General features: G+C 39.7%; 1 protein-coding gene across 6 annotated transcripts in view; it reads right to left on the bottom strand.

The window, feature by feature from the left end:
• Positions 1-1138: 1138 nt before the first annotated feature.
• EML4 (EMAP like 4) overlaps positions 1139-21317 on the bottom strand; it is a 110987-nt gene continuing 90808 nt past the window's right edge. For all 6 annotated transcript variants that reach the window (XM_040993148.1, XM_040993147.1, XM_040993149.1 and 3 more), the window contains 9 exons: positions 19472-19597; positions 19259-19390; positions 18479-18546; positions 10954-11042; positions 9616-9713; positions 6856-6943; positions 6402-6500; positions 4018-4148; positions 1139-3757 (listed from right to left, as the gene is read on the bottom strand). In XM_040993148.1, coding sequence (XP_040849082.1) covers positions 3338-3757; positions 4018-4148; positions 6402-6500; positions 6856-6943; positions 9616-9713; positions 10954-11042; positions 18479-18546; positions 19259-19390; positions 19472-19597 — 1251 coding nt within the window. In that variant the 3' untranslated portion in view covers positions 1139-3337. The remainder of the gene's footprint in view (positions 3758-4017; positions 4149-6401; positions 6501-6855; positions 6944-9615; positions 9714-10953; positions 11043-18478; positions 18547-19258; positions 19391-19471; positions 19598-21317) is intronic.

Raw genomic sequence — 21317 nt, 5'->3', positions numbered from 1 at the left:
CCTGGGTAGGGGGTTTCTTTTAAGATTTATTTTCATTGGAAAGTCAAATATACAGAGGAGAATCAGAGGAAGATCAGGCTGGAGCTGAGCTGATCTGAAGCCAGGAGCCTCCTCCAGGTCTCCCATTTGGGTGCAGGGTCCCAAGGTCTTGGCCTGTCCTCAACTGCTTTCCCAGGCCACAGAGCTGGCTGGGAAGCGGGGCTGCAGGGATTAGAACCAGCATGCATATGGATCCTGGCACATGCTAGGCTACTGCACCAGGCTCCTGGGTAGGATTTCTAGTATCTGCCTTTTTCTTTCCCAAGCTGAAGGGATGTCTCCTATGCTGTGCTACTTGGAGCAACTCTTCCTGCCTCTGTCAATATGTCTGTTATACTAGAACCAGTTAATGTGGCTTTGCATTTGTTTTCCTTAGCTCTTGTGAAGGTGTTCTGGTTCAAATTCATCAGCACAGACAATTCTTGGAATGTCTTGCTTAGCTTCTCTCATCACTCCCACCAAGGCAGCTTCCCAGGTCGACTCCTACATGTTTGCTCTTCAGCCGTTTTCAAAATGTGTTTTTGTCCTTACTCTCTTCTTTGCAGTTCTAAGTTGGAAAGCTAATTACTTCTGCAAGTTTCTACACTAACACAATATTATCTTGATTCAAAGTCTAATTCATCATTATGTCCATGGAAATGTTTGTTTTCTGGGTTTCTAGATGTTTTATTAAGAAGGCAATTTGCATTGTTTACCAGGTTTGTTGTGGGGCCTATCAGCTGTTCTGTGACAGATGAATGGACAGGTAACAGCAAAGATGAGGAGCCAATAATGGAAAGCCCATCTTACTAAAAGCTGGGAGTGTTTAGGATAGTCTCAACCTTTCTTTCAGAAAAAATTTTCTAGTGTGTTCAGGTGATAAACAGGCCTTGTGGCAGGATCCCAAGGATTAAGCAGAGTGAGAGAAAGGGGAGACAGGAATTAAGTTACAAGGAGGCTCTTCTTCTATTACATGCAAGAACAAATAAAAAATCCTCTCCTCTCATGTGGTAGAGCTTTTACTGGCTCACTAAGTTTCCTTCTCAACTGTCATCTTCCAGTACTTGAATATTGATAGATCCTAGGGATATAAAAGTCACAATACTAAAGAGACAAAGGAAACATTTTGATTATTTTTTAATCTTCAAAATTTTCTGCCATGACACAGGAATGCATGATAGAAATGGCTCAACATCTTCACATGAAACACTTGGATTCATTTTCATTCACAAGTTTTTCTAAAAACCACTAAAATTTCATAATCCTACCCACTTTCAACCTTATCACAGATTTAACTGACCATTAAACAGTAGTTACCAGCGTCAGATAGCTGGAATGCTTTCTGCAGATTAGTAGTGTCTTTTGAAACTACCACCCAAGAGTATCATGATTATGTATCTGATTGTATTTGGCAACCCCAGAGGTGACTGCTGTCTGAAACCAAACTCCCTGCTCAGGATGGAGAGCTGATCCTCCAGCTGCTTCAGTAAATGCTCGCTCTCCTCCTGGAATTGCTTGTTCATTCCTTGTATTTTGCTCGCAGGGAACAGCACATGCGGACCTGCTGACTGTCCTCACTGCTAACAGGTGGGTATATGCCTGATATCTATTGGTGCTCATGTTAAACTATGTACAGAACATATGGGTAAAAACTGGGTTGCTTGGAAGCTATCTCTTTTGAAGAGAACTAGTTTGAGGTTTCTTTTTTGAACAGTTGTAAACAAAAGAAGAGATATACACAGACATACCTATACACACAGAGATTGACACTGAGTATTCTGAATGTGGTGTGTATCTTCTTATCAAGAGATACACATAGAAGAAGTGTTTCTCCACTTCCCCTTCACACACACCTACACCCTTCCATGCAGCGTGTGAATGTAAATGTTCTAAGTGTCCTTGGGAGTTCACTGGAGTTTTCATATTACCAAATGATGACGAAATACCTGATACGTGTTACTCCTGAGAAGATACTAGAAGGGAATGACAGTTCTGATGCACTTTGGAATGGCACAATCACGTAAACACTTGCATACTTAAGACTTCTGAATTCATCCAAAGTTTCTAGACATGATCCAACCAAACAGTTATCAAAACAATGCAGCAAGTTCAAAAATAAAACAAAACTTTTTGTAACCAGTATAAACAAATAGGTAAATGCGTATCTGTCAGTAATCATTTTTAAAGAAGGAAACAATAGTTGTATGACAAAATGTTAAGGAAAAAAAAACACCTTGCAACACACAACACATGCATTGCTCAAATAGCAGAAAGTAGGCCTACGGCACTTACAAGGCTTATAAGCAACTCTACCAGAAGGAAATGACTATATAGCATTATAGACAGTTAAGAATGCAATTTATAAAAAATTACTGTGACTGTTATTCACACTTCTGTAAAAAAGAATTTGTAATTTGAATCTTACCCCTCAGTATAATTTGTATAAAAGTTACAACTAAAAAAAACGAATTTCAAGCACCAATTCAATCATTTAAACTTCCTAAAGTTTGTTTCTCCTATTGGGGGAACAAATTATGGTGAAGGCTAAGTTAAAATTAGCCAGGTAATCCTTATAGTTTAGTTTAAAGGCATGTGGTTTTTTGTTTTTTTCTCTCTTCTAAACATCCAAGAATGGTTGAGGCCAGTGAAGGACTGACTCTTTGGCAGAATCCATCCTGTCAGTGGTTACTATACATGAAAAGCTCTTCATCAAACTGACAGTCGCTTGGTTCTAGGATACAAGAGATTCCCACCCAGGAACGTAAGGGATTGTTCCTCGTAATGATTCGGGAAAGGCAGCACCTATGCAGCAGACTAAGAAGCACATCTGGACAGCTACTGGTAGTGTTAAGGAAATGGCATTATTCAAGAAGGCAACACCACTGCACTAGGCAATAAGGTTTTTCTTTTTTGGAGTGGGAGAGTATCACTAAGAGCACATTTTCTTCTTTCTGGTTTCTGCATCAGGAACAAAGCGGCAGTCTGAGCCAGCAGATGAGTGGCAGTGTTGTCCTCAAGACCTGTTCTGGTAACAAGGCGGTTGGTTCTCCATCCATCCAACTGCTGCTTCTGGTTCCAGTATTTACAACACATACTAACTGCACAGCAATTTCCAAGAAATAATGTTTCAGTCTTCTATTATCAAGCTTGGTTAATTTTTAAAGCACATCAAACCAAACCCTTGGACTGAATTCGAGAGACTGAAGAAAACTGAGTGCATGGAACCCAAGATCTGTCGACAGTGACACTGCATCACTGGCCTCAACTTCCCCAGAGTGACATGCCGCTGAAGGCAGCGTTAGGACAGGGCCGGGGAGGCTCACTGCTCCTCCTGCCCCTCACTCAGCTCAATGACAGGCTCTTCCTCAAGGGGCTCCCCGAGCTCCTCACTGCCCTCTTCACTCCGCTCCTCACTGGGCTCCCCGGTCTGCTCCAGGCTGTTCTCCAGAAGTGGAGAATTGCTTACTCTGCTTTCCTCTTCAGCGGCTGCAGGTAAGGGCTGGGGGGCAGGCGGGGGAGGAGTAGGAGGCTGGATGGCATTTTCCATGGAAGACGGGGGTGCTTTGGGTAGAGTGGTATCCACTGCAGTCTCGTTCTGAGGCAAAGGTAACTTTTCCACAAGTTTCCACTGAATGATGCTCATGTCCTTTCCACCAGTTGAAATCAGGTGACTGTCATTATGAGTAAAACTGACATTGGTGACATGGCTGCTGTGGGCACTGTACTTGTGACTAGGAGCCTATATGAAAGACAGGAAAATCCAATCTATTGTTAATATACATGCTTCCAACAAACACCCATGACTAGGTAAGGGAGATTATTGAGTAATTAGGATTAAAAGCAAAAAGCATCAGCATCTAAGGATTCTGAAGTAATTTCTTTCACTCACAGCCCCCGTCCTCTCTGAACTGTACTGTCAGAGAAATTAACCTTACAAATAACGTGAAGTGACTGTCAAATAAAGGAATGAGAAACCAGTTTCTATTAAGTTGAATTTACCTTTGCTTTGGAGCACGGATACTGGAACAGATGAACTTTACAAAAGTCATCGGCAACAGCTATCACCTTCCTGTTATGGGATCGCACCAGCGCGTTGATGTCTGTCCCATCGGAGCCTTCTGGCCAGACACCTTTGACATGGAGGGACGGGGTGTAGAGAAAGTTAGCCAGAGTTGATCATGAGGATGTCTAACTGTATATATTGACTCTGTTGTGGCTATGTTCAAATTCTTAGTTGCCACTATTTCCTTTACGTTTTCTTCTCAACATTGTTCAAGCAAAACAATGGCATTTTATAAAAAATCAGATATTGGAGTCAAACCCAACTACTGGTTGCTACTGAGGCTAAGTTATTGCCAGTACTTCACTTTGACTCTCCTCAGCAATGTTAGGTTTAGCAAGTGCACTTTAAGTACCTTTTCAACAGACACTTCCCCCAAAAAACTGTAGATTGATTCTGACAAACACACTGGACAACTACTAGTCTAGCATGTTATTTCATGAAACATCCTTGAGAATATTGCTAATATCCAAAGATAAGACATAAAAATGTCTTATTTTTCAGGTAAGTGGAGATTCTCTCATTAAAGTAACAAAAGAAGTTACAGCTAGTGGCTAGTTTGAAATTTTACCTGGACTAATCAAATTGTTTACTGACAAATCAGGATTATTTTTTCTCATTTTTTCCTTGCCTATCAGGCTTTTCCATGTTGGCAGCACTTATGTCCAGGACAGTCCCCTACAATGGATTAGCTGTCACATACAAAGCATAAAGGAATGTTCACATTTAGGATCAGGAGGGGAGAGCCCAATTTTCAGAAGGTAAAGATACACTGCTGCAGGGAACAGGTAATGTATCTGCATGAAGAATTGTCCCATGCACTTCCAGTACCTTATTGCCCAGTGTATTTCTTTACAATGAGGCTTTATTACTTCAACTTTTCCACTGATCTTCTAACCCCCTTCAGGAGAACACTGAAGACCATAAAAGGCTGAGAAAGTTAAATCTAACACAGAGGAGAGATTCCTAGAAATGATGCTGGGACAAGTGGGACAGCCACAGGCAAAAGAGTAAGACTTAGTGGAAAAACTGGATCTGGAGCATATGCATTGGGGTAGTAGGTCGAGTCCCTGCCTGCAGCACTGACATCCCAAATGGCTACCTGTTCAAGTCGCAGCTAATGCACCTAGGAATGCAGAGAAAGATGGCCCTGGTCCTTGGATCCCTGCACCCACATGGGAGACTCAGAAGAAGCTCCTGACTTCAGATCGGCCTAGCCCAACTCTGTCGCAGCCACTTGGGGAGTGAACCAGTGGATTGAGGTTATGTCTCTCCTCTCTGTAACCTTGCCTTTCAAATAAAAATAGACCCTTAAGACATTGCTAGTGGGAAGATCCATGGTGGAGTTGCTTATAAAGTAGTCTAGCAGGCCTTCAGGTCAAACATAAAAATTACCATTGACCCAGCAATTCTGTACATGAGAAATTTTAAAGCATACCTATAAAATAACTTGCATGTGATGTTTTATATTACTTGTATCAACTAAAAAGTACAAACAACTTAGGTGTCATCAGCCACAAAAACCAAAATATGGCTACCTGCCACAACCCAGATGTAATCTGAAAATGTTAAAGGAAAGAAGCCAATTCAGTGGGCCACAGTGTTATACGAATTATTTAGGGTAGAAGGACTACCTTTTAGGGATGGTGGATTTTAGATTAAGATGTTCACTCTGGCTGCAGGACATGATTTTGACTCCTGACTCTACTTTCTATTCCAGCTTCCTACTAATATGCATCTTAAGAGGCAGGATGGGTGGCAGCTTTAACATCTGCGTTCCTGGGAGACTTGCACTGAATGCTGGCTCCTGTCTTTAGTGTGGCCCAATCCTAGCTATGGCAAGTTTGTGCAGAGTGAACTAGCGGGTATTAATCAAAATTTTTAACATAAAAAAATTCCTTCACAAATTGAAGTTTCAATTTTAACTTGGAGGACAAAACAATGGGAAAGCAATCTTTCCCTTTCTCTTTCCTATTTACTAAGGGACCAGAACTGGTTTCTGCACAAATTAGTTCAACTCTAGCATACTTCTCTGAGCCTAACATTCATACTGATAACATTAATGAAAACCTATAGGAACTGGTGTTGTGGCAGGGCAAGCTGAGCCTCTGTAGTGCAGAGATGTGGGATCTGAATGTTGGTTCAAGTGTTGGCTGCTCTACTACCCATCCGGTTCCATGAAGCTGGCTCAAGTATCTGGACCTCTGCCAACAACATGGGAGATCCAAACGGAGTTCTAGACTTCAGCATGGTGCAGTGCTGGCCTTTGGATTATATATCAGAATCCCATACATCACCTTCTCGTATCAGGTAATATACTTACCAAAGACTTGAAAGCCTAACACACAGGTGTATGTCGTCCAATCAATATCCTTACAATCAGATCGGTTTCTGATTAGCTTACAGCCACCTGGAATGTCCCCTTTAAAGTTGAAAACAGGAAGGATTATAATATTTGTGAGCGAATGTATTTGAAAATGCATCTTAACTTAAACTAGCGACGTTTACCTTTCATTTATGAAATATAAATTGAAAATTCTTAAGACATATACAAACACATTTTCACATTTAACAGGGTTTTATAAAATTTCAAATTTTCAGTCTGGAGCTGTAAATTAAAAATCACTCAGCAATCTTACCAAGTAACTTACTACTACATGTGCCTCTCGAAGCAGTGAACTGTGTTTGAAATTCTCACTGCCTAGCTGAGAGGCCAGTATTCCAACTCCACACAGCCCATTAGCAGCCAACACACATCTGTTCTCACTGATACTTACAGTACAGTATCTCGTAGTCCCCAGAGTTAGACATTATGTACTTGTTGTCTGGTGACCAGTCAAGGTGTGTGATATAGCTGGAATGTCCCTAGGGAATGAAAAGAACAACTCTCAGAAAGCAGTTAAGAGTTTTGAATGACGAGTAGGTTAGTCAATATTGTTTTCTGAGTACCAATTTGCCACATATGGCTTTCTGTTTAGGTTGTATTAAATGCTAAATTCTGTTGGCTTCACATGTGTTTGATGATTTCCAATGACCCACATCAGATAAATTACACAGATATCTGACAATTCACCAAAATACACAAATTCACTTTCCATCCAAACAGTTCAGGGAAAATATAAACTGTTTTGGTGCAAAAAATTTTTTGAAACAGTTGTTTTCCCCCCAAAAATACTTTTCCGAGAATTTTCCTCCAATGTATCTTGGGTGCAAGATTTCAAATTTTTTCACTGAATTAAAATCAATTTCAATTTCTATGAACTTTTGGAAATAACTTTGTACATCATCACATCTAAATCTCAGGGAAACCTCAATGACGATATTCACTAAGGCTCAGAGAGGTGGTACAACTTTTCTGAAAATTACAAGGATTTAATGGAATCTTACTCTTCCTGGCTTTCCAAAAGGGGTGGGGAGGGCAGGAATCGCCCATCTGGGTGCCACTTCGGGATCTGACTGCTCTGCTCCACTTCTGATCCAGCTCCCTGCTCGTGTCTGGAAAGGCAGTGGAAGATGGCCCAGTCGCTTGGGCCCTGTGGCAGTCTAAGGGATGAACCAGCAGATGGCAGCTGGCTTGCTCTCCTACTCTTCCCCCAATGAACTCTGCCTTTTAAATAAATCTTAACAAACAAGCCAAAAGGTGGAGCCAGGACATAAACTCAAGTCAAATGATTCTGGAGAAAATTAAAGTTAGCATTCAAACTTACCTTTCATTCATGTATGGAACAATAAAGATGAGAACAAAATAAAGTAACATTTCAAGAGAAAGTTACAGATAAATAAGGACCTTCATGCATGTTCAAGGTACTTGTGTAAAATAATGTAAAATGAAATACTCATGTAAAACCCTCTGTCACAGGAAATTTACTTGGGAAGCTTAATTACATAAAATAAAATCAGATTCATAACAGCACAGCTCAACCCTGTTCCCAGAATTTAAAGGATGTTGTGTGAACAAGTTAAACTCTCTGAACCTAAAGCTGCTTTCTGTACTTTTCCATGGCGTTAACTACAAAGCCATACTGCTTCCACAGAAAGTATGTGATACAGCCATGAATCTGTACTCTATAGGTTATGATCAAACCACTTTTTCTAGTCCTTTAGTAAATACCATAAAGATGGGAGAGACCACGTTTCCACTGGAGATCATGAGATGCAGCCCAGAGAACAAAACGTCAACAATGAATTCTAAACTAGACGAAAGAAGTGAGACTCGCCAACTGCCTCAGCTCAGGTCAAGCAGGGTGTGCGTGCTGCGAGGAACCCAGAGCCCAGCAGCAGCAGCAGCCTCTGCTCCCAGGGCTCCCAGGAGAGTGCAGGAGTGACAGGATGGACTAGTCCCGCTCCACATCTCCCAGCCACCAGGAGTGGGCAAGCTCATGAAGAGCCAATGATTTCCTGGGAGAAGTGTGGGGTTCTTTCAAAGTAATGGGTCAGGAACCCTGCATCATTGCATCCCTTGCATAATCATCTGCTCTTAACAGCTAATGGAGGCAGGTATGCATTTGTGCACTAATCTACACAAAGCTATAGTGGGTAGTGCTCTTCTACTATTGTAAATGACATGCTTTTCAGTGAGATGTGATTGTCATACTGTTGTTTTATAAGCAACATCTAATGCTATATTCCAGTGACAACAGTGAATAGCTAGTCTAAAAGACAGGCACACCAAATAGGGTGATATCCCGATTATAAAAGACTATTTGTAGCCTGGGCTACCTGAAAATAAAGAATCTTACCGGCCCCCTCTGTACCACTTCAAACAAACAAACAAACAAACCCCATTAACTGTCAGACTGTACTTTGTACCATACAGCCATATTTGTATTTTTTTTTCTTAAGTGGCAAAGATCCTCAACATTAAAATGGAATGCAAGGGTTAGAAACGGGAGGGAAAAGTAACAGAATATGAATGTTTGGTCCAAAATGCCCTAGGTCAGGTTCTTCTAGCACATGTTAAGAGATCTGTAGGTTTCATCAATAGCAAAACTTTTTCACTTTAGGAGACTAGTTTATTCATGTGGTTATACTACAAAGCAACTGGGTTAATCCAGATTGATTTCATCAGAGGGGTTGGAACTCAAATCAAGTGAGACAAATATTAAATCCCACTGAAGGCGGATGTTGTACAGTGGTTCAGAAGACAACTGGAATGCCTGCATCACATTTCTGAGTACCTAGGTTCAAGTCCTAGCCCTGTTCCAAGCCCAGCCTCCTAGCAATCTGCACCCTGAGAGGCCTGATTTGGGCTCCTGGCTTTTACAGGTCCAATCTTAGTTGTGGGCATTTGGGAAATGAACCAGTAGATCAAAGATCACTATCCTTTCTCTCAAACAAAATGAAAATATTTTTAAAAGGAGACTTTTACCTAGAGCATATGGCAAACAATACGGTTTGCTGTCAAGTGATCTGTCTTCAAAAACAGATTAAAGCTTGAAGGAGCAAATACAAAATACCACAACATCAATATTTAGTTATTTTTGATACAAGTAAAATTTGCTAATAGTTTCATAATTTAAGTTTATTTTACTACTTACAGTGCACTTTCCATATCTGCTATATTTTCTTCCATTTTCTGAGACTACATAGAGGTAAATAAAGTTGTCATGAGAGCCCACAGCAAGAAAGGTACCATCTAGAATGAAACAGGGAAAGTGTTACCTAGAGAAATGCATTGATGTGTGTGTATATGTATACATATATTTACAGTTATTTTATTGGATCTGTACTAAAAAGCATTTCACAAATAGTACTAAATCTCATTAACAAGTGTTACTTGGCATTGTCACTTAAGCATTTCCCTGTTACATCCCTTCTTGGAGACATGCACAGACCCTGGACTCTGTACTCATCTACCCAGCCCAAAGACAGAATGAGCTCTCAGAGCTAGCTGAGGAGCCTGCTTGGTTTGGCTAGAACCCATGATCTCCCTAGTTACAAGACAGGTTCTCTTGGGAAGGAATCATCATCTCTTACGATCTCCATCATACATATCACTGTGCTAAGCGTGAAATCAATGGACAATAAAGTCCATTTCATCTTTGGATTTTAATCTTTTCATTTGCTGTGGACCACTGGCTGTTACAGAAATATGTCTGCCTTGAGGTGAGTCTAGTATTATAGTTTCAAGTATATACCTTTGCCTTCCTTGCTAAATTCAGAGAACAGAATTCTGTGCCTTTTCTGAAATGACTGAGAAGCAATTAAAAAAAGTTCTTTGGACTCCATGGTGATAGAACTTTTGGAATGTATTTTTCAAATATTAAACTAACTCCAAGGAGGAACAGTGTGAACCAAATTCCCATTAATAACAGGAAAGGGTAATTGGAATATGATTATGGAAATTTAATTGACATTTTGAATCAAGTACAAAGAATTAATCATGGCTAAATGAATGTGCCAAACACGATGAATTGCTAAGTATTTTACCTAATTAAAAAAAGTGATTACTACATAATCAATAATACTATAACTAGATTCTAAAGAACTTGAAAGGCCTGTAATATTTGCAAATTTGAATATTACTAGAATTTCTTTTATATTCATATATACACATATAGGTTGCTAACTAGAGGTAACATTCAACCAAAGCCTTATTCAAAATTCTAAGTCTATGTAGCAAAATATGACATTCAACTGCAAATGAAGTTACAACAATTCTCAGCTTATGTTTGCTTCATGAGTTAGAATTATGTTTAACATAAGCAGAACTCCTGGAGTTTCCAGTGGCAGAATTAATCTAATGTTGGGGAAAACATACTCAATTCTTAGCACCACTAGAGAAAAAATAATGAGCTTTACTGAAGAGGCAAAAGCAAGCAATGTTTATGAAGCGCGCTGGACCCGAGGGTAGCAGAGTGGGCACATGTGCCTACCTACTGAATATCGCATCACAGAGAGCTGTTCATTTCCATCCGTGTGAATAGAGACTAGATCTCTGGTTTCTGCATCCAGAACAAACCACCTATTAAGAAGTAAAAATTAAAAATGAAAATTCTCTTCACATAGCAGCATTTTTATATATATAAAAGTTGATCTCCACTTTTTTCTTTCATGAAATTTCAATAGCCCTTTATGACATGTTCCCCTCATAACATGAAGGATAAAGTCATTTTGTGCTTTTAAAAAAAGATTTATTTTTATTGCAAAGTCAGATATACAGAGAGGAGGAGAGACACAGAGAAGATCATCTTCCATGCAATGATTCACTCCCCAAGTGACCGCAACAGCCGATGCTGCACTGAACCAAAGCCGGGAGCCAGGAGCCTCCTCCAGGTCTCCCATGCAGGTGCAGGGTCCCAAAGCTTTGGGCAGTCCTCGACTGCTTTCCCAGGCCACAAGCAGGGAGCTGGAAGGGAAGCGGGGCTGCCGGGATTAGAACCGGCGCCCATATGGGATCCTGGCACATTCAAGGTGAGGACTTTAGCCACTAGGCCACGCCGCTGGGCCTTATTTTGCTTTTTTGGGCCTAGAGTTGTTCTCACTCATAGTTCGATATTCACTAATTGCCAGCTATCCCTGCAAGGCACTGTTAACATAGAAAATATGTCAGGATTTGTGCTCCTGCAGATTACTACATTACAGCTGGGGAAAGGAAATGATGCAGCTGAAACGAAGAATCTTCGTAACAGTGATCACAGGAACTCATGGAAGGAAGAATGAGGGATAGCTAACAAAGGCAACCTTCAGGGAAGATACAGGCTACAGCTTGAAGGCTGGCACAGGCAGCCTAGGCACGATGCAGTTAGGACAAAGTAGGGGAAGGATCCTGGAGAGAATCAAGGAAGGAGGAAAAAGCAGTGACACTCATTAGGTGTGATTTCCAAGGGACCAGTAGGGGGCACTCTGCTCTCCCAATATTTCCAACATTCATATATGGAAGCTCTAAAATCTGAGGTTTTTTTCTTTTTTATAATAATTTTTTAAGATTTAACCATTTATTTATTTTTTATTGGAAAGTCAGATTCACAGAGAGAAGGTGAGACACAGAGAGATGCTCCATCTGCTCATTCATCCCCAAGCGGCAGCAACGGCCGGAGCTAAGCTGATCCAGAGCCAGGAACCTCTTCCAGGTCTCCCAAGCAGGTGCAGGGTCCCAAGGCTTTGGGCCATCCTCAACTGCTTTCGCAGGCCACAAGCAAGGAGCTGGATGGGAAGTGTAACAGCCAGGACAAGAACCGGCGCCTACATGGGATCCCATTGCATGCAAGGTAAGGACTTTAGCCACTAGGCTACTGTGCTGGACCCACAAGTTTAACTTTCTAAATCTATTCTTTGAAAAGCAGAGACAGTGACTTCCCACCCAATGGTTTACTTTCAAGTGCTTCAAAAGCTGGGGTTGGGCCGGGCCAGACCAGAGCCAAGACAGGTCCCAGGATGGAACCCGATCTCCACCTTCCAACTTCCCGAGTCATCACACTGTATATCTCAGGGTGTACATTAGTAGGAAGCTGGAATCGGAAGTCAAACTGGGATTCAAATTAAGCCATTCAACCAAGGATGCAGGTGTCCCATCCAGGGCTGTAAATGGGGGTTTCTCATTCACATTTATAGGGCAGTAAAAACAACCCAATGACCTAAGTCTCTACTTTATGGATGACTGCTGCCAGATCTTCTAGGAGCACTTAAAGGGACAGGTGCTTCAGAAGAGCAGAGCAGGACAAGATAAAGCTACCCAATGGAGCGCCGAGGAGGGCATTACAGACAGCATGCAAGGGGAGTCGCAGAGCTCACAGCTGAGCACTGCTCCTCTGAGGTTGCCATTTACTATCAAGTTCTATGGCTACACCATGAAACTCCCCTGTGCCAAGCTCCAAAACTGATGCCAAGTGAACTCCCTTTCAGAGCCAGGAACAAGGTGGCAATCCAGAGCAGCCTGAACACTCCTAAGAGCAATAAACAGAGCTACTCCACATCAGGTTCCACATTTTTAATGAGTTTTTGGAAATTTTATTACTTCCCTCTAACACATTTAAAAATCATTTTTATTCTAGACAAGGTCTAAGTAGGTTTAATCTTCTTAGGGAAACAGCACACTCTCATCTTTCTAGAAAGCCCTTAGAAAGCAACAAAAATTACCCACTGGTACAACATGTAGGAGCCCAAAACCCTCCATCATTTACTGGTTTATAGGAAATAATTAGAGAGAAAACCTTGCCTGCTTTTCCATTTTTGTAATTACACTATCAGAAACTACTTTTTGGGGAGAGGGCTGTGGCACAGAGGCTTAAGCCTCTGCCTGTGACACTAGAACCCAAATTGTAATGCCAGTTCAGCCAATCTTATATTGGAATGCTAGTTCAAGTGTCAGCTGCTCTGGTTCTGATCCAGCTCCCAAAAAATGTCCCTGGGAAGGCAGAAGATATCCCAAGCACTTGAACCTCAACCACCTACATGGGAAACCTGGATGGAGTTCCAGGCTTTTGACCTTGGCCTGGCCCAACGCTAGCTAGCTGTTATGGCCATTTAGGCAGTGAACAAGGAAATCTTTCTCGTGCATTTCAAATAAATATTTTTAAAAGATTTTATTTAAAAATAAGTCACTTCAAGCAAATAGTTTTTAGCAATGCAACAGGTGCTACTAACATGTACAACTTCACACAAATCTCCAGGAGTAATTTCAGAGTTCCCATCCTTCACACTACATGAGCTGTATCTACTCCATGTGCAGGACCTCTGCTCCTAGCCACAGATTCTCTAGGCAAAGGGGATTTCATTAAAAATAAAAACCAAACATTACTGTATTTAATCATATTCTTGTTTTAGTCTAGAGCACACACATTAGAACAAAAGCTTCTGCTGTACAATAATCTGAAGTCATTATGGGACTGTGTGGCCTGTAAGACACACTCAATCTTTCTAAATGGTACTGCTCAATATCAGAGATGGGAAATTTTTGGCCGAACATTTAAAACCAACTTGACTTGTGAGCTAAGTCCCAAAACACAGTACCATCGTTTGTTTTGATGACTTTTTTTTTTTTTTTTTTTTTAAGATTTTTCTCAACCTATGTATTTGAAAGGTAAAGTTAGGGAGAAAGATGTTTTGTCAGTTCCCCCTTGAAACAGCCACAACAGCTGGGGCTGGGTTGGAACCAGGAGCTTCTTCTGGGTCCCACATGGGTCCAAAGGCCTCAGCATCTGCTGCTTTTCCCAGGCCATTAGCGCAGCGAATCAGTGCACATATGGGATGTGAGCATTTCAAGCTATGTCTTAACTTGCTGGGACACAATGCCAGCCCTTTGATACATTATTTAAAAAGACACTGCACTGATCTCCTTAGCGGCAAATATTTTATAGCTGGGAAATTTCTTAAAATCCTAAATGTATCTTTTCATATCAATTATAAAAAGAATATATTACAATGTGAAGTGTGTCCTCTGGTAGCAGGCTTGTAAGCTCTATACTCTCTTTCCCCATTCCTTTGTGGTTTTCTACTGATAAAAGCAGGAATGTCAGTTTTAAAATTTACAAAGACATGAAGCCAAAAACAAGAAAATCAATTCAAATCTCTTGAAAGCCCTGAAGTCCTATGATATCCAAACATCTAACCAGATAACAAGCAATTAGTGACAGAATCAGGAGAGCTCCTGGCCTTTGCATTTTTTCTCTGCATCGTACCAGGAAAGGTGGAATCTCATGGAAAACACCTCCCAGCCTTCAACCCTTTGTCTTTGAAGACACAATGACATTCAGGGACCCAGAAAAGAAAGGAAACAGCAAAGGAGACAGGAGTATATGATCTAACTGGAGAGACAGACATATTAATACCAAATAGCAAACAAATATCTCTAAAACAGCCTGGGTGGCAAGGTTAATGCAGTTTGAGAGCAGGGGGAAATCCCTGGAGATCTGTGTGAGCTAGGATCTTCCCATGGATAAGCAGGACATCAAAAGGCAGATAGGAATAGGTCAGAAGTGGAATTTTCCTAATTTACTCCTCTTGCTTGATACAAGGTCCTCACTCTGCTCTGCCTCTTCAGCAACCAAATCCTCCTTCAAGGCCAGGTCCATTCATATTCCTCTGAAGTCTCTGACCACTCAAGTTCCCATTAATTTCTGAGTTCCAAACACTAGTGTGCATGCCTTTATTCAAGTAACACTGAACTATATATTATTTATCTTTTTATGAAGGATATAAGTGGGTTATCATCTACTTGGAGTAAGGACCATGTCTTCTATTTCTTTATAAAACACACTCTAGCATACTATTTTCCAAGTTAAAGGAACTGAATAAACTTTGAAGTGTGACTGAGAAGTGGAGTTCCCACAAGACAGGGAGATGCATGCTTACAGAGATGAGAGACGCTCGGCAACCTGGAAAATGAGCTCTGGAGTACCTACAGGTTGCAACAAACACCATAGGACAAATTATTCCAATTAGCTTTCTCTGTTAGTTCTGTCATAGAAGGAAGTCTCCATGATTTAAAGAGTCTTTGGAACAGAAGGAACATTTCTTAGACTGAGAGCCTTTAGAGTCAAATTTTTGTGGTGAGAATTTGGTAATGACTTTAGACCCGTTGCGGGCTTGCCCAAGACTGCAGCTACCATAATTGATGATGAGTTGAGCTGCATCACTTAAGTGTCTCTAGGCTGAAGGTCCTGTATTTCATCTCAAAAGTTAAAACTCTCTACCTCCCTACTCACCACAGTCACTTTCCCAGCATGCTGTGTGGTTAGAGATCACTTCCAGGACAGCTCAGAAAACTGAATTCTTCTTTGTTCCCTCTCTTCTGCGCACTCCCCTTTCCATTCCTATTTTGTTAAACAGATTATATTTTATATACTAACTCAAAGTCTGTGGATTTGACACATAAAAAAAAAATCTAACTATGGCTAGGAAAGGAATTCAGCCTTCTACCCTACTGATTGCTCGAATTCTGGGATTTCTCTGATTTATTTCCCTGCCTATAAAACATGTATGGCAAAAAAATTTCTTTAATATATTTTACATGTTGGTATGGAAATAAAACTGATCCAGCCAGGACCAGAGTAAACAGTTGTAAAACCGTCTGGAGTATTCTGCAAGTTATTAAATATCTGACATTCTGATGAGATAGTAAAAACATCTATAGTTTTGCTGAGGTCTAGAGAGGGTATAAAGATTAAATTTCTATGAAAAACTACGTTCAACAAAGCGGAGGCCAGCAGTATGACACAGGGAGTTAATAAGCCACTGCTTACAATGCTGACATTCCACATCAGAGCACCAGTTCAAGAGCGGCTGTTTTGTTTTCAATCCAGCTTCCTGCAGAAGTGCCTGGGAAAGCAGCATATCATGGCCCATGTATGTGGACCCCTGCCACCCATGTGGGAAACAGGCTCAGCCCCAGCTGCTGAAGGCATTGAGGAAGTAAACAGCACATGCAAGATCTGTCTTTTCTTCTCCATCTATATACCAGAATTCTTCAAAAGGCTCACGAAAAATGAATTTTGTGAAAAGCAATCCTTAGATATACAAAAATTTTCCACCCAAATAAACATCTTAAATTCTATTTTCAGTAGTGGGGTTATGATGAGTTAAGCCACCATTTGTGAGACTGGCATCCATGACAGAGTATTGGTTTGAGTCTTGATACTGCACTTGCAGTCCAGCTTCCTATTAATGTGCTGGGAAAGCAGAAGAAAATGGCCCAAACACCTGGACCCCTGCCTCTTATGTGGGAAACTGGGACAAAGTTCCTGGCTCCTGCTTTTGGTCTGGCCCAGACCTAGCTGTTATGGCCACGTGGGGAATCAATCAGTAGATGGATGATACCTGCCTATAATTCTGCCTTTCAAATAAATAAATCTTTGAAAAAATTCCCATGACCCTTTTGAAATATTCTTGTGTTACACAGTTACATTCATGTGAATGTATGGAATAGGCAAATCTATACAGAAAGTATATCTGTTTCCCAGAAAGTGGGTGGTATAATCAAAATTTCTGAAATTAAACGGTGAAAATGGTTATACAATGCCATGAACTAAACCAGAACCATTGCATGTTAAGGAAATACCATGTCTACATAGGGCTATGGATTTAATTTTTTCCTCTTTAAAGCTGGTATATCTGCAGTGGCCGCATCCCAAACAGGCCCTGGTTCATACCTCTACTAACCCATTTTTGATTCAGCTCCCTGCTGATGGCCAGGGAAAGCAGCAGAAGTATGGACTACATGGTCTCTCTTACTCGTATTATTGCAGTGACTTCAGCACTTATGATACATGTTTAGCTGCCAAATACACTCATCTGAAGTGAACTCATTTGTGGTTTTCTGAAACCTAGATCAATGATATAACTCATGTGTAAGATCTTTTCTGGTGGTGTTGTTAAGTAAAATAATTTCCTCTAAATCTTACTAAGTGACCCATCATATGCCTGTTTGTTCAAGTCTAATAAGTGCTTTAAAATCATGACTATTATTGACATGCATTTTGTGGAAAACCTGAAAGAGTAAAACCATTGTAAATTTGCAAATTATCACCAATTATTCTCCCAAGCAACCTGACTCAAATTCAGTGATTTGCAGAATTAAACAAACAGCATTTTTGTTAGACATTCACAATTCAAATATTTCCATAAAGACTTTGCAGTATCGAATTGGAATAATTTTCACTTTCCAGTAGTGCTATTTTGTACTCAACAGTCAAAGGCAAAAACCTACTAACAAAAACAACCTCTAAATTACTAAAACATAATTAGGCTTAAATAAGATGGAAAGCTGAGATTTCTAAGCTTATATACACAAAAGTTATTTATAAAATTGTGTCCACTATGGTTACCCTCCAATTGGAAATTAGCATTCAATACTTTTGGAGTTCAGCTTTAGTGAAAATTCACTTCATATCTTTTCTCTGCATCTTAAAATATATAAACATATATTACTTGACCTTATGAAGTATATCTTTAATGAGCATCTCTATAGTATTCAAAACACACAGGATGGCAAAAGCCACAGTACAATTTATAAAAGCCTAACTTGGTGTATCAGCAATAAATTCCTCTTCCCTGCCTAAAAGGTAATACAGCAAGACATTTTCCTTCTAATTTCACAAAGAGGAAACAAGTCTGCTATCAGTAAACCCTCTCCTGACTATTGTACTGATCATTTTACAACTGTACCGCCTTCCTAGAACCCACTGCTCCACTCCTGACACATACTACAATGTGAGCTTCAAAAGGCTAGGGATTTTTCTCTTGCTCTCTAATAGATTCTGAATGTCCACAATAGTATGTAGCAAGTGATAGGCACTCAATTAATAATTATTAAGTGATTAAGTATACATAACAGATAAGAGCAATAAGCATATTAGCATGCCATGGAAAGAGAATCATTCTCTAGTTCAGATAGGAATACTTCTGAATAACGGTATAAACACCCCACCATTTCAGATTACTCAGCTCACTTCAAGACCCTACCTGCCTGAGTGCGTTCCTATGGCCACCACTGTGCCACTTGGATGAAAATCTGCACAGTGTCCTGGTTCCTAGAAGAAAGACAGACAGCTGTTGGGGAGTACATAAGAAAGTCTCCCTAGAACTACGGTGACAGTGGCAAAAACATTTGAAAAAAATGTGTTTCATATAAACATGGAATTCTAACAACTTTATTGGAGCTAATAAGAAATAAATAGATATTAGAGGGAAAGGATTTCAGAAGCTGGAGGAGATATGCTGGCACAATGGTGAGGGAAAAACCACCAGCTTCTGGCCACGCAGGAACACAATAATAATAATAATAGCAATATTGATATAGTTCTTCAGTATCTGCAAAGAACTTACATGCACCTTTTTGTGCTAGAAAAGGTGGATATATACGTAGAGTAAGGAGAAAATACAGTGACAGACCATTCAAAAATAGAGTCTACTAGTGAACAGCATTTACTGAAATCAACTGCAACCCACCAGAAACTCAAATATTTCCATAATAATTTGTTTCACGAACATGTGAAATCTATGATTTATACTATTGAAACTGAGAAAACAACTAATTTATTTTAGCTTGTTACCTTGCTTCCTAGAAGTAGGTTCACATTGCACTTTGAGATGAACACTTGGTTATTATTCCCGTCCCCCTTACTAACACATGTAAGATGCTGGTCTGAAACAAATGCTTAGTGCTTTTTCCTTTGCTACTCTAAACTGCCAGTTAGTAGAGTTTCCATGGGTAGAATTTTAATCATAATTTGCTTCACTCACATCTACGAGCCTGGTCCACTCCAGCTTGTGTTCCACTGAGTTCCACATGCACACTTGCCTGTCCTGAGCACATGTCAAGAGCAAGTCTTTGAAGGGATGTGTGGCAAGTCCCCAGAGTTCATCTGTATGACCCTGGAAGGGAAAGGCACTGGCTGTTAGAAGAATGAAAGCGTCTCATCAAAAGCATCCAGTTAATAGCTGATGTTGGCTTACCTGTACTTCTATTTGGAAGCCATCATTAAATGTTCCCCGCAAGATAAAGTTTCGTGAGGTACCTACTAAAAACTGATCTGCCTTTCCTTCTGCTACAGCTCTGATTGTGCCATACTGATCAGGGACCTAGGAAAAATAAGGAATAAAGTCACCATTTACACATCAAAATGCATTAATTATTACCTCAAGGTTACATCTATAGTTGGAAGCAACTGTGTAGTGGAAAAGGACAGAATTCCAAATCTGAACACATCTTGGTCAATCCACGCCAATAATGACATGTTTATTTTACTATACAGATGTTGTAACACTTATATTCTTGAATTCAGTTATCTTTAAATTTACATGATTCAAGAATTAAGTTAGGATTAGCAAAAAAAAAAAAAAAAGAACAGATCACATGAAGCAGGTAGTCTTTGTAACATATTACAGTATTCTGTGTAATAAGTCAATCAGTATAGGAAAAATGTCTTTATCTGTAATTATCTGCAATATGACATAACAGTATGTATGTCCCATCTACTCAACTAAGGATCAAAACATAAAACTGAAGCACATGAAATTTCTTTGTAAACTGAAAAGCAATAGATAGATTCTGTAATCTTGGATACAACCAATCACGGCTGTAAAGTATTAAAAAAAATAAAAACCTGTGTCTGTACTGAACACAGATTTTTCCCTTTTCATTATAAACTATTATAGTACAGTGAAACAACTGTTTACACATTATTTACTCTGTATTGGTAAGGAATACAGAGATGGCTTACTGTATAAGAGAGAAGGGACGTGAGGTTTAGTACACTTGTAGATAAGTGAGTTGAAAGTCTAAGGACTCTGGCTTCCTGTGGCTCTGGAACTAATCCTCTAAGGACACCAAAAGAAGGCTATCATACATTATTCTGTCATTAGGACTCCTTGGGGTATCAATTTCAGACTGTATCATATATATTATAAACATCATTAGAAGGAATGAAGCCTGGGTCCAAACTCCCTGCCCTCTCTCTAGGTAGGCTCAACACACATTCTTTCTAGTCCTCACGTGTTCTTCAAGACCCTAATGTGAAGTCTTATTAACTTAAAATAAAAAAATTATTAAGAGCACTCCATGGAATATCAGCTGTAATGCATTACATATGATATATTCTTAGTCAATGTCATATTAATCTCAAAGAATGAATCTGAAACATTGGAATTTTTTTTTCTTTGATGGTATCCAAACTTGCTCCTAAAAACACTAAGCACGGAGTCCAAATCTATTTTAGAAATGGCAAGGAAAGCAGAAAACAACATTGTGTAGCTTTTGATTACAAAGTCTATCAGGTATCTGTGATGAAAATAAATGGTAAAGGAAGTGGCATTTCCACTATGAATTTAAAAGGTTATAATAAAACAATTTCTTCATTATCTGTCTGCTTAGAAACCCAAGAATAGTTTCCTCTGGGATCTTATTCATAGACTGTGTTTAGAAAGTACATGTGTAGAAAAGCATTGAGCACCTATTCAAAATTTGTCACCAAAAAACCAGAAGTGTTTTCAGAGGCATCAGTTCAACCAGCAAACTTTGTGCACACGGATACAGGTCAGGTTTTAAGGTTATACTTGGTCTATGCCATGAAACAGGGACACACACAGATACAGAGATTTTTAATAATCATCATAGGCTCAGTTTAAAATTCAATTGTTTAAAAAAAAGTATGTGTATGCTTAGACTTTTAAAAAAGTACTCAATGAACATCTGTTGGATTTTAAGTTTTATGTTTGGTTTTAGATTACTAAAAATACTTTAGAAATAAACTATAAGCAAGTTAATCATTCTATTTATTCTTTTTATTTGTTCAGATGATTT

This window comes from Ochotona curzoniae, unplaced genomic scaffold, assembly GCF_017591425.1.
Source record: "Ochotona curzoniae isolate NIBS_2020 unplaced genomic scaffold, NIBS_Ocur_1.0 contig_883, whole genome shotgun sequence".
NCBI lineage: Eukaryota > Metazoa > Chordata > Mammalia > Lagomorpha > Ochotonidae > Ochotona > Ochotona curzoniae.
Note: the sequence above shows the minus strand (reverse complement) of the source record. Positions and strands in the feature narration are given on the sequence as shown.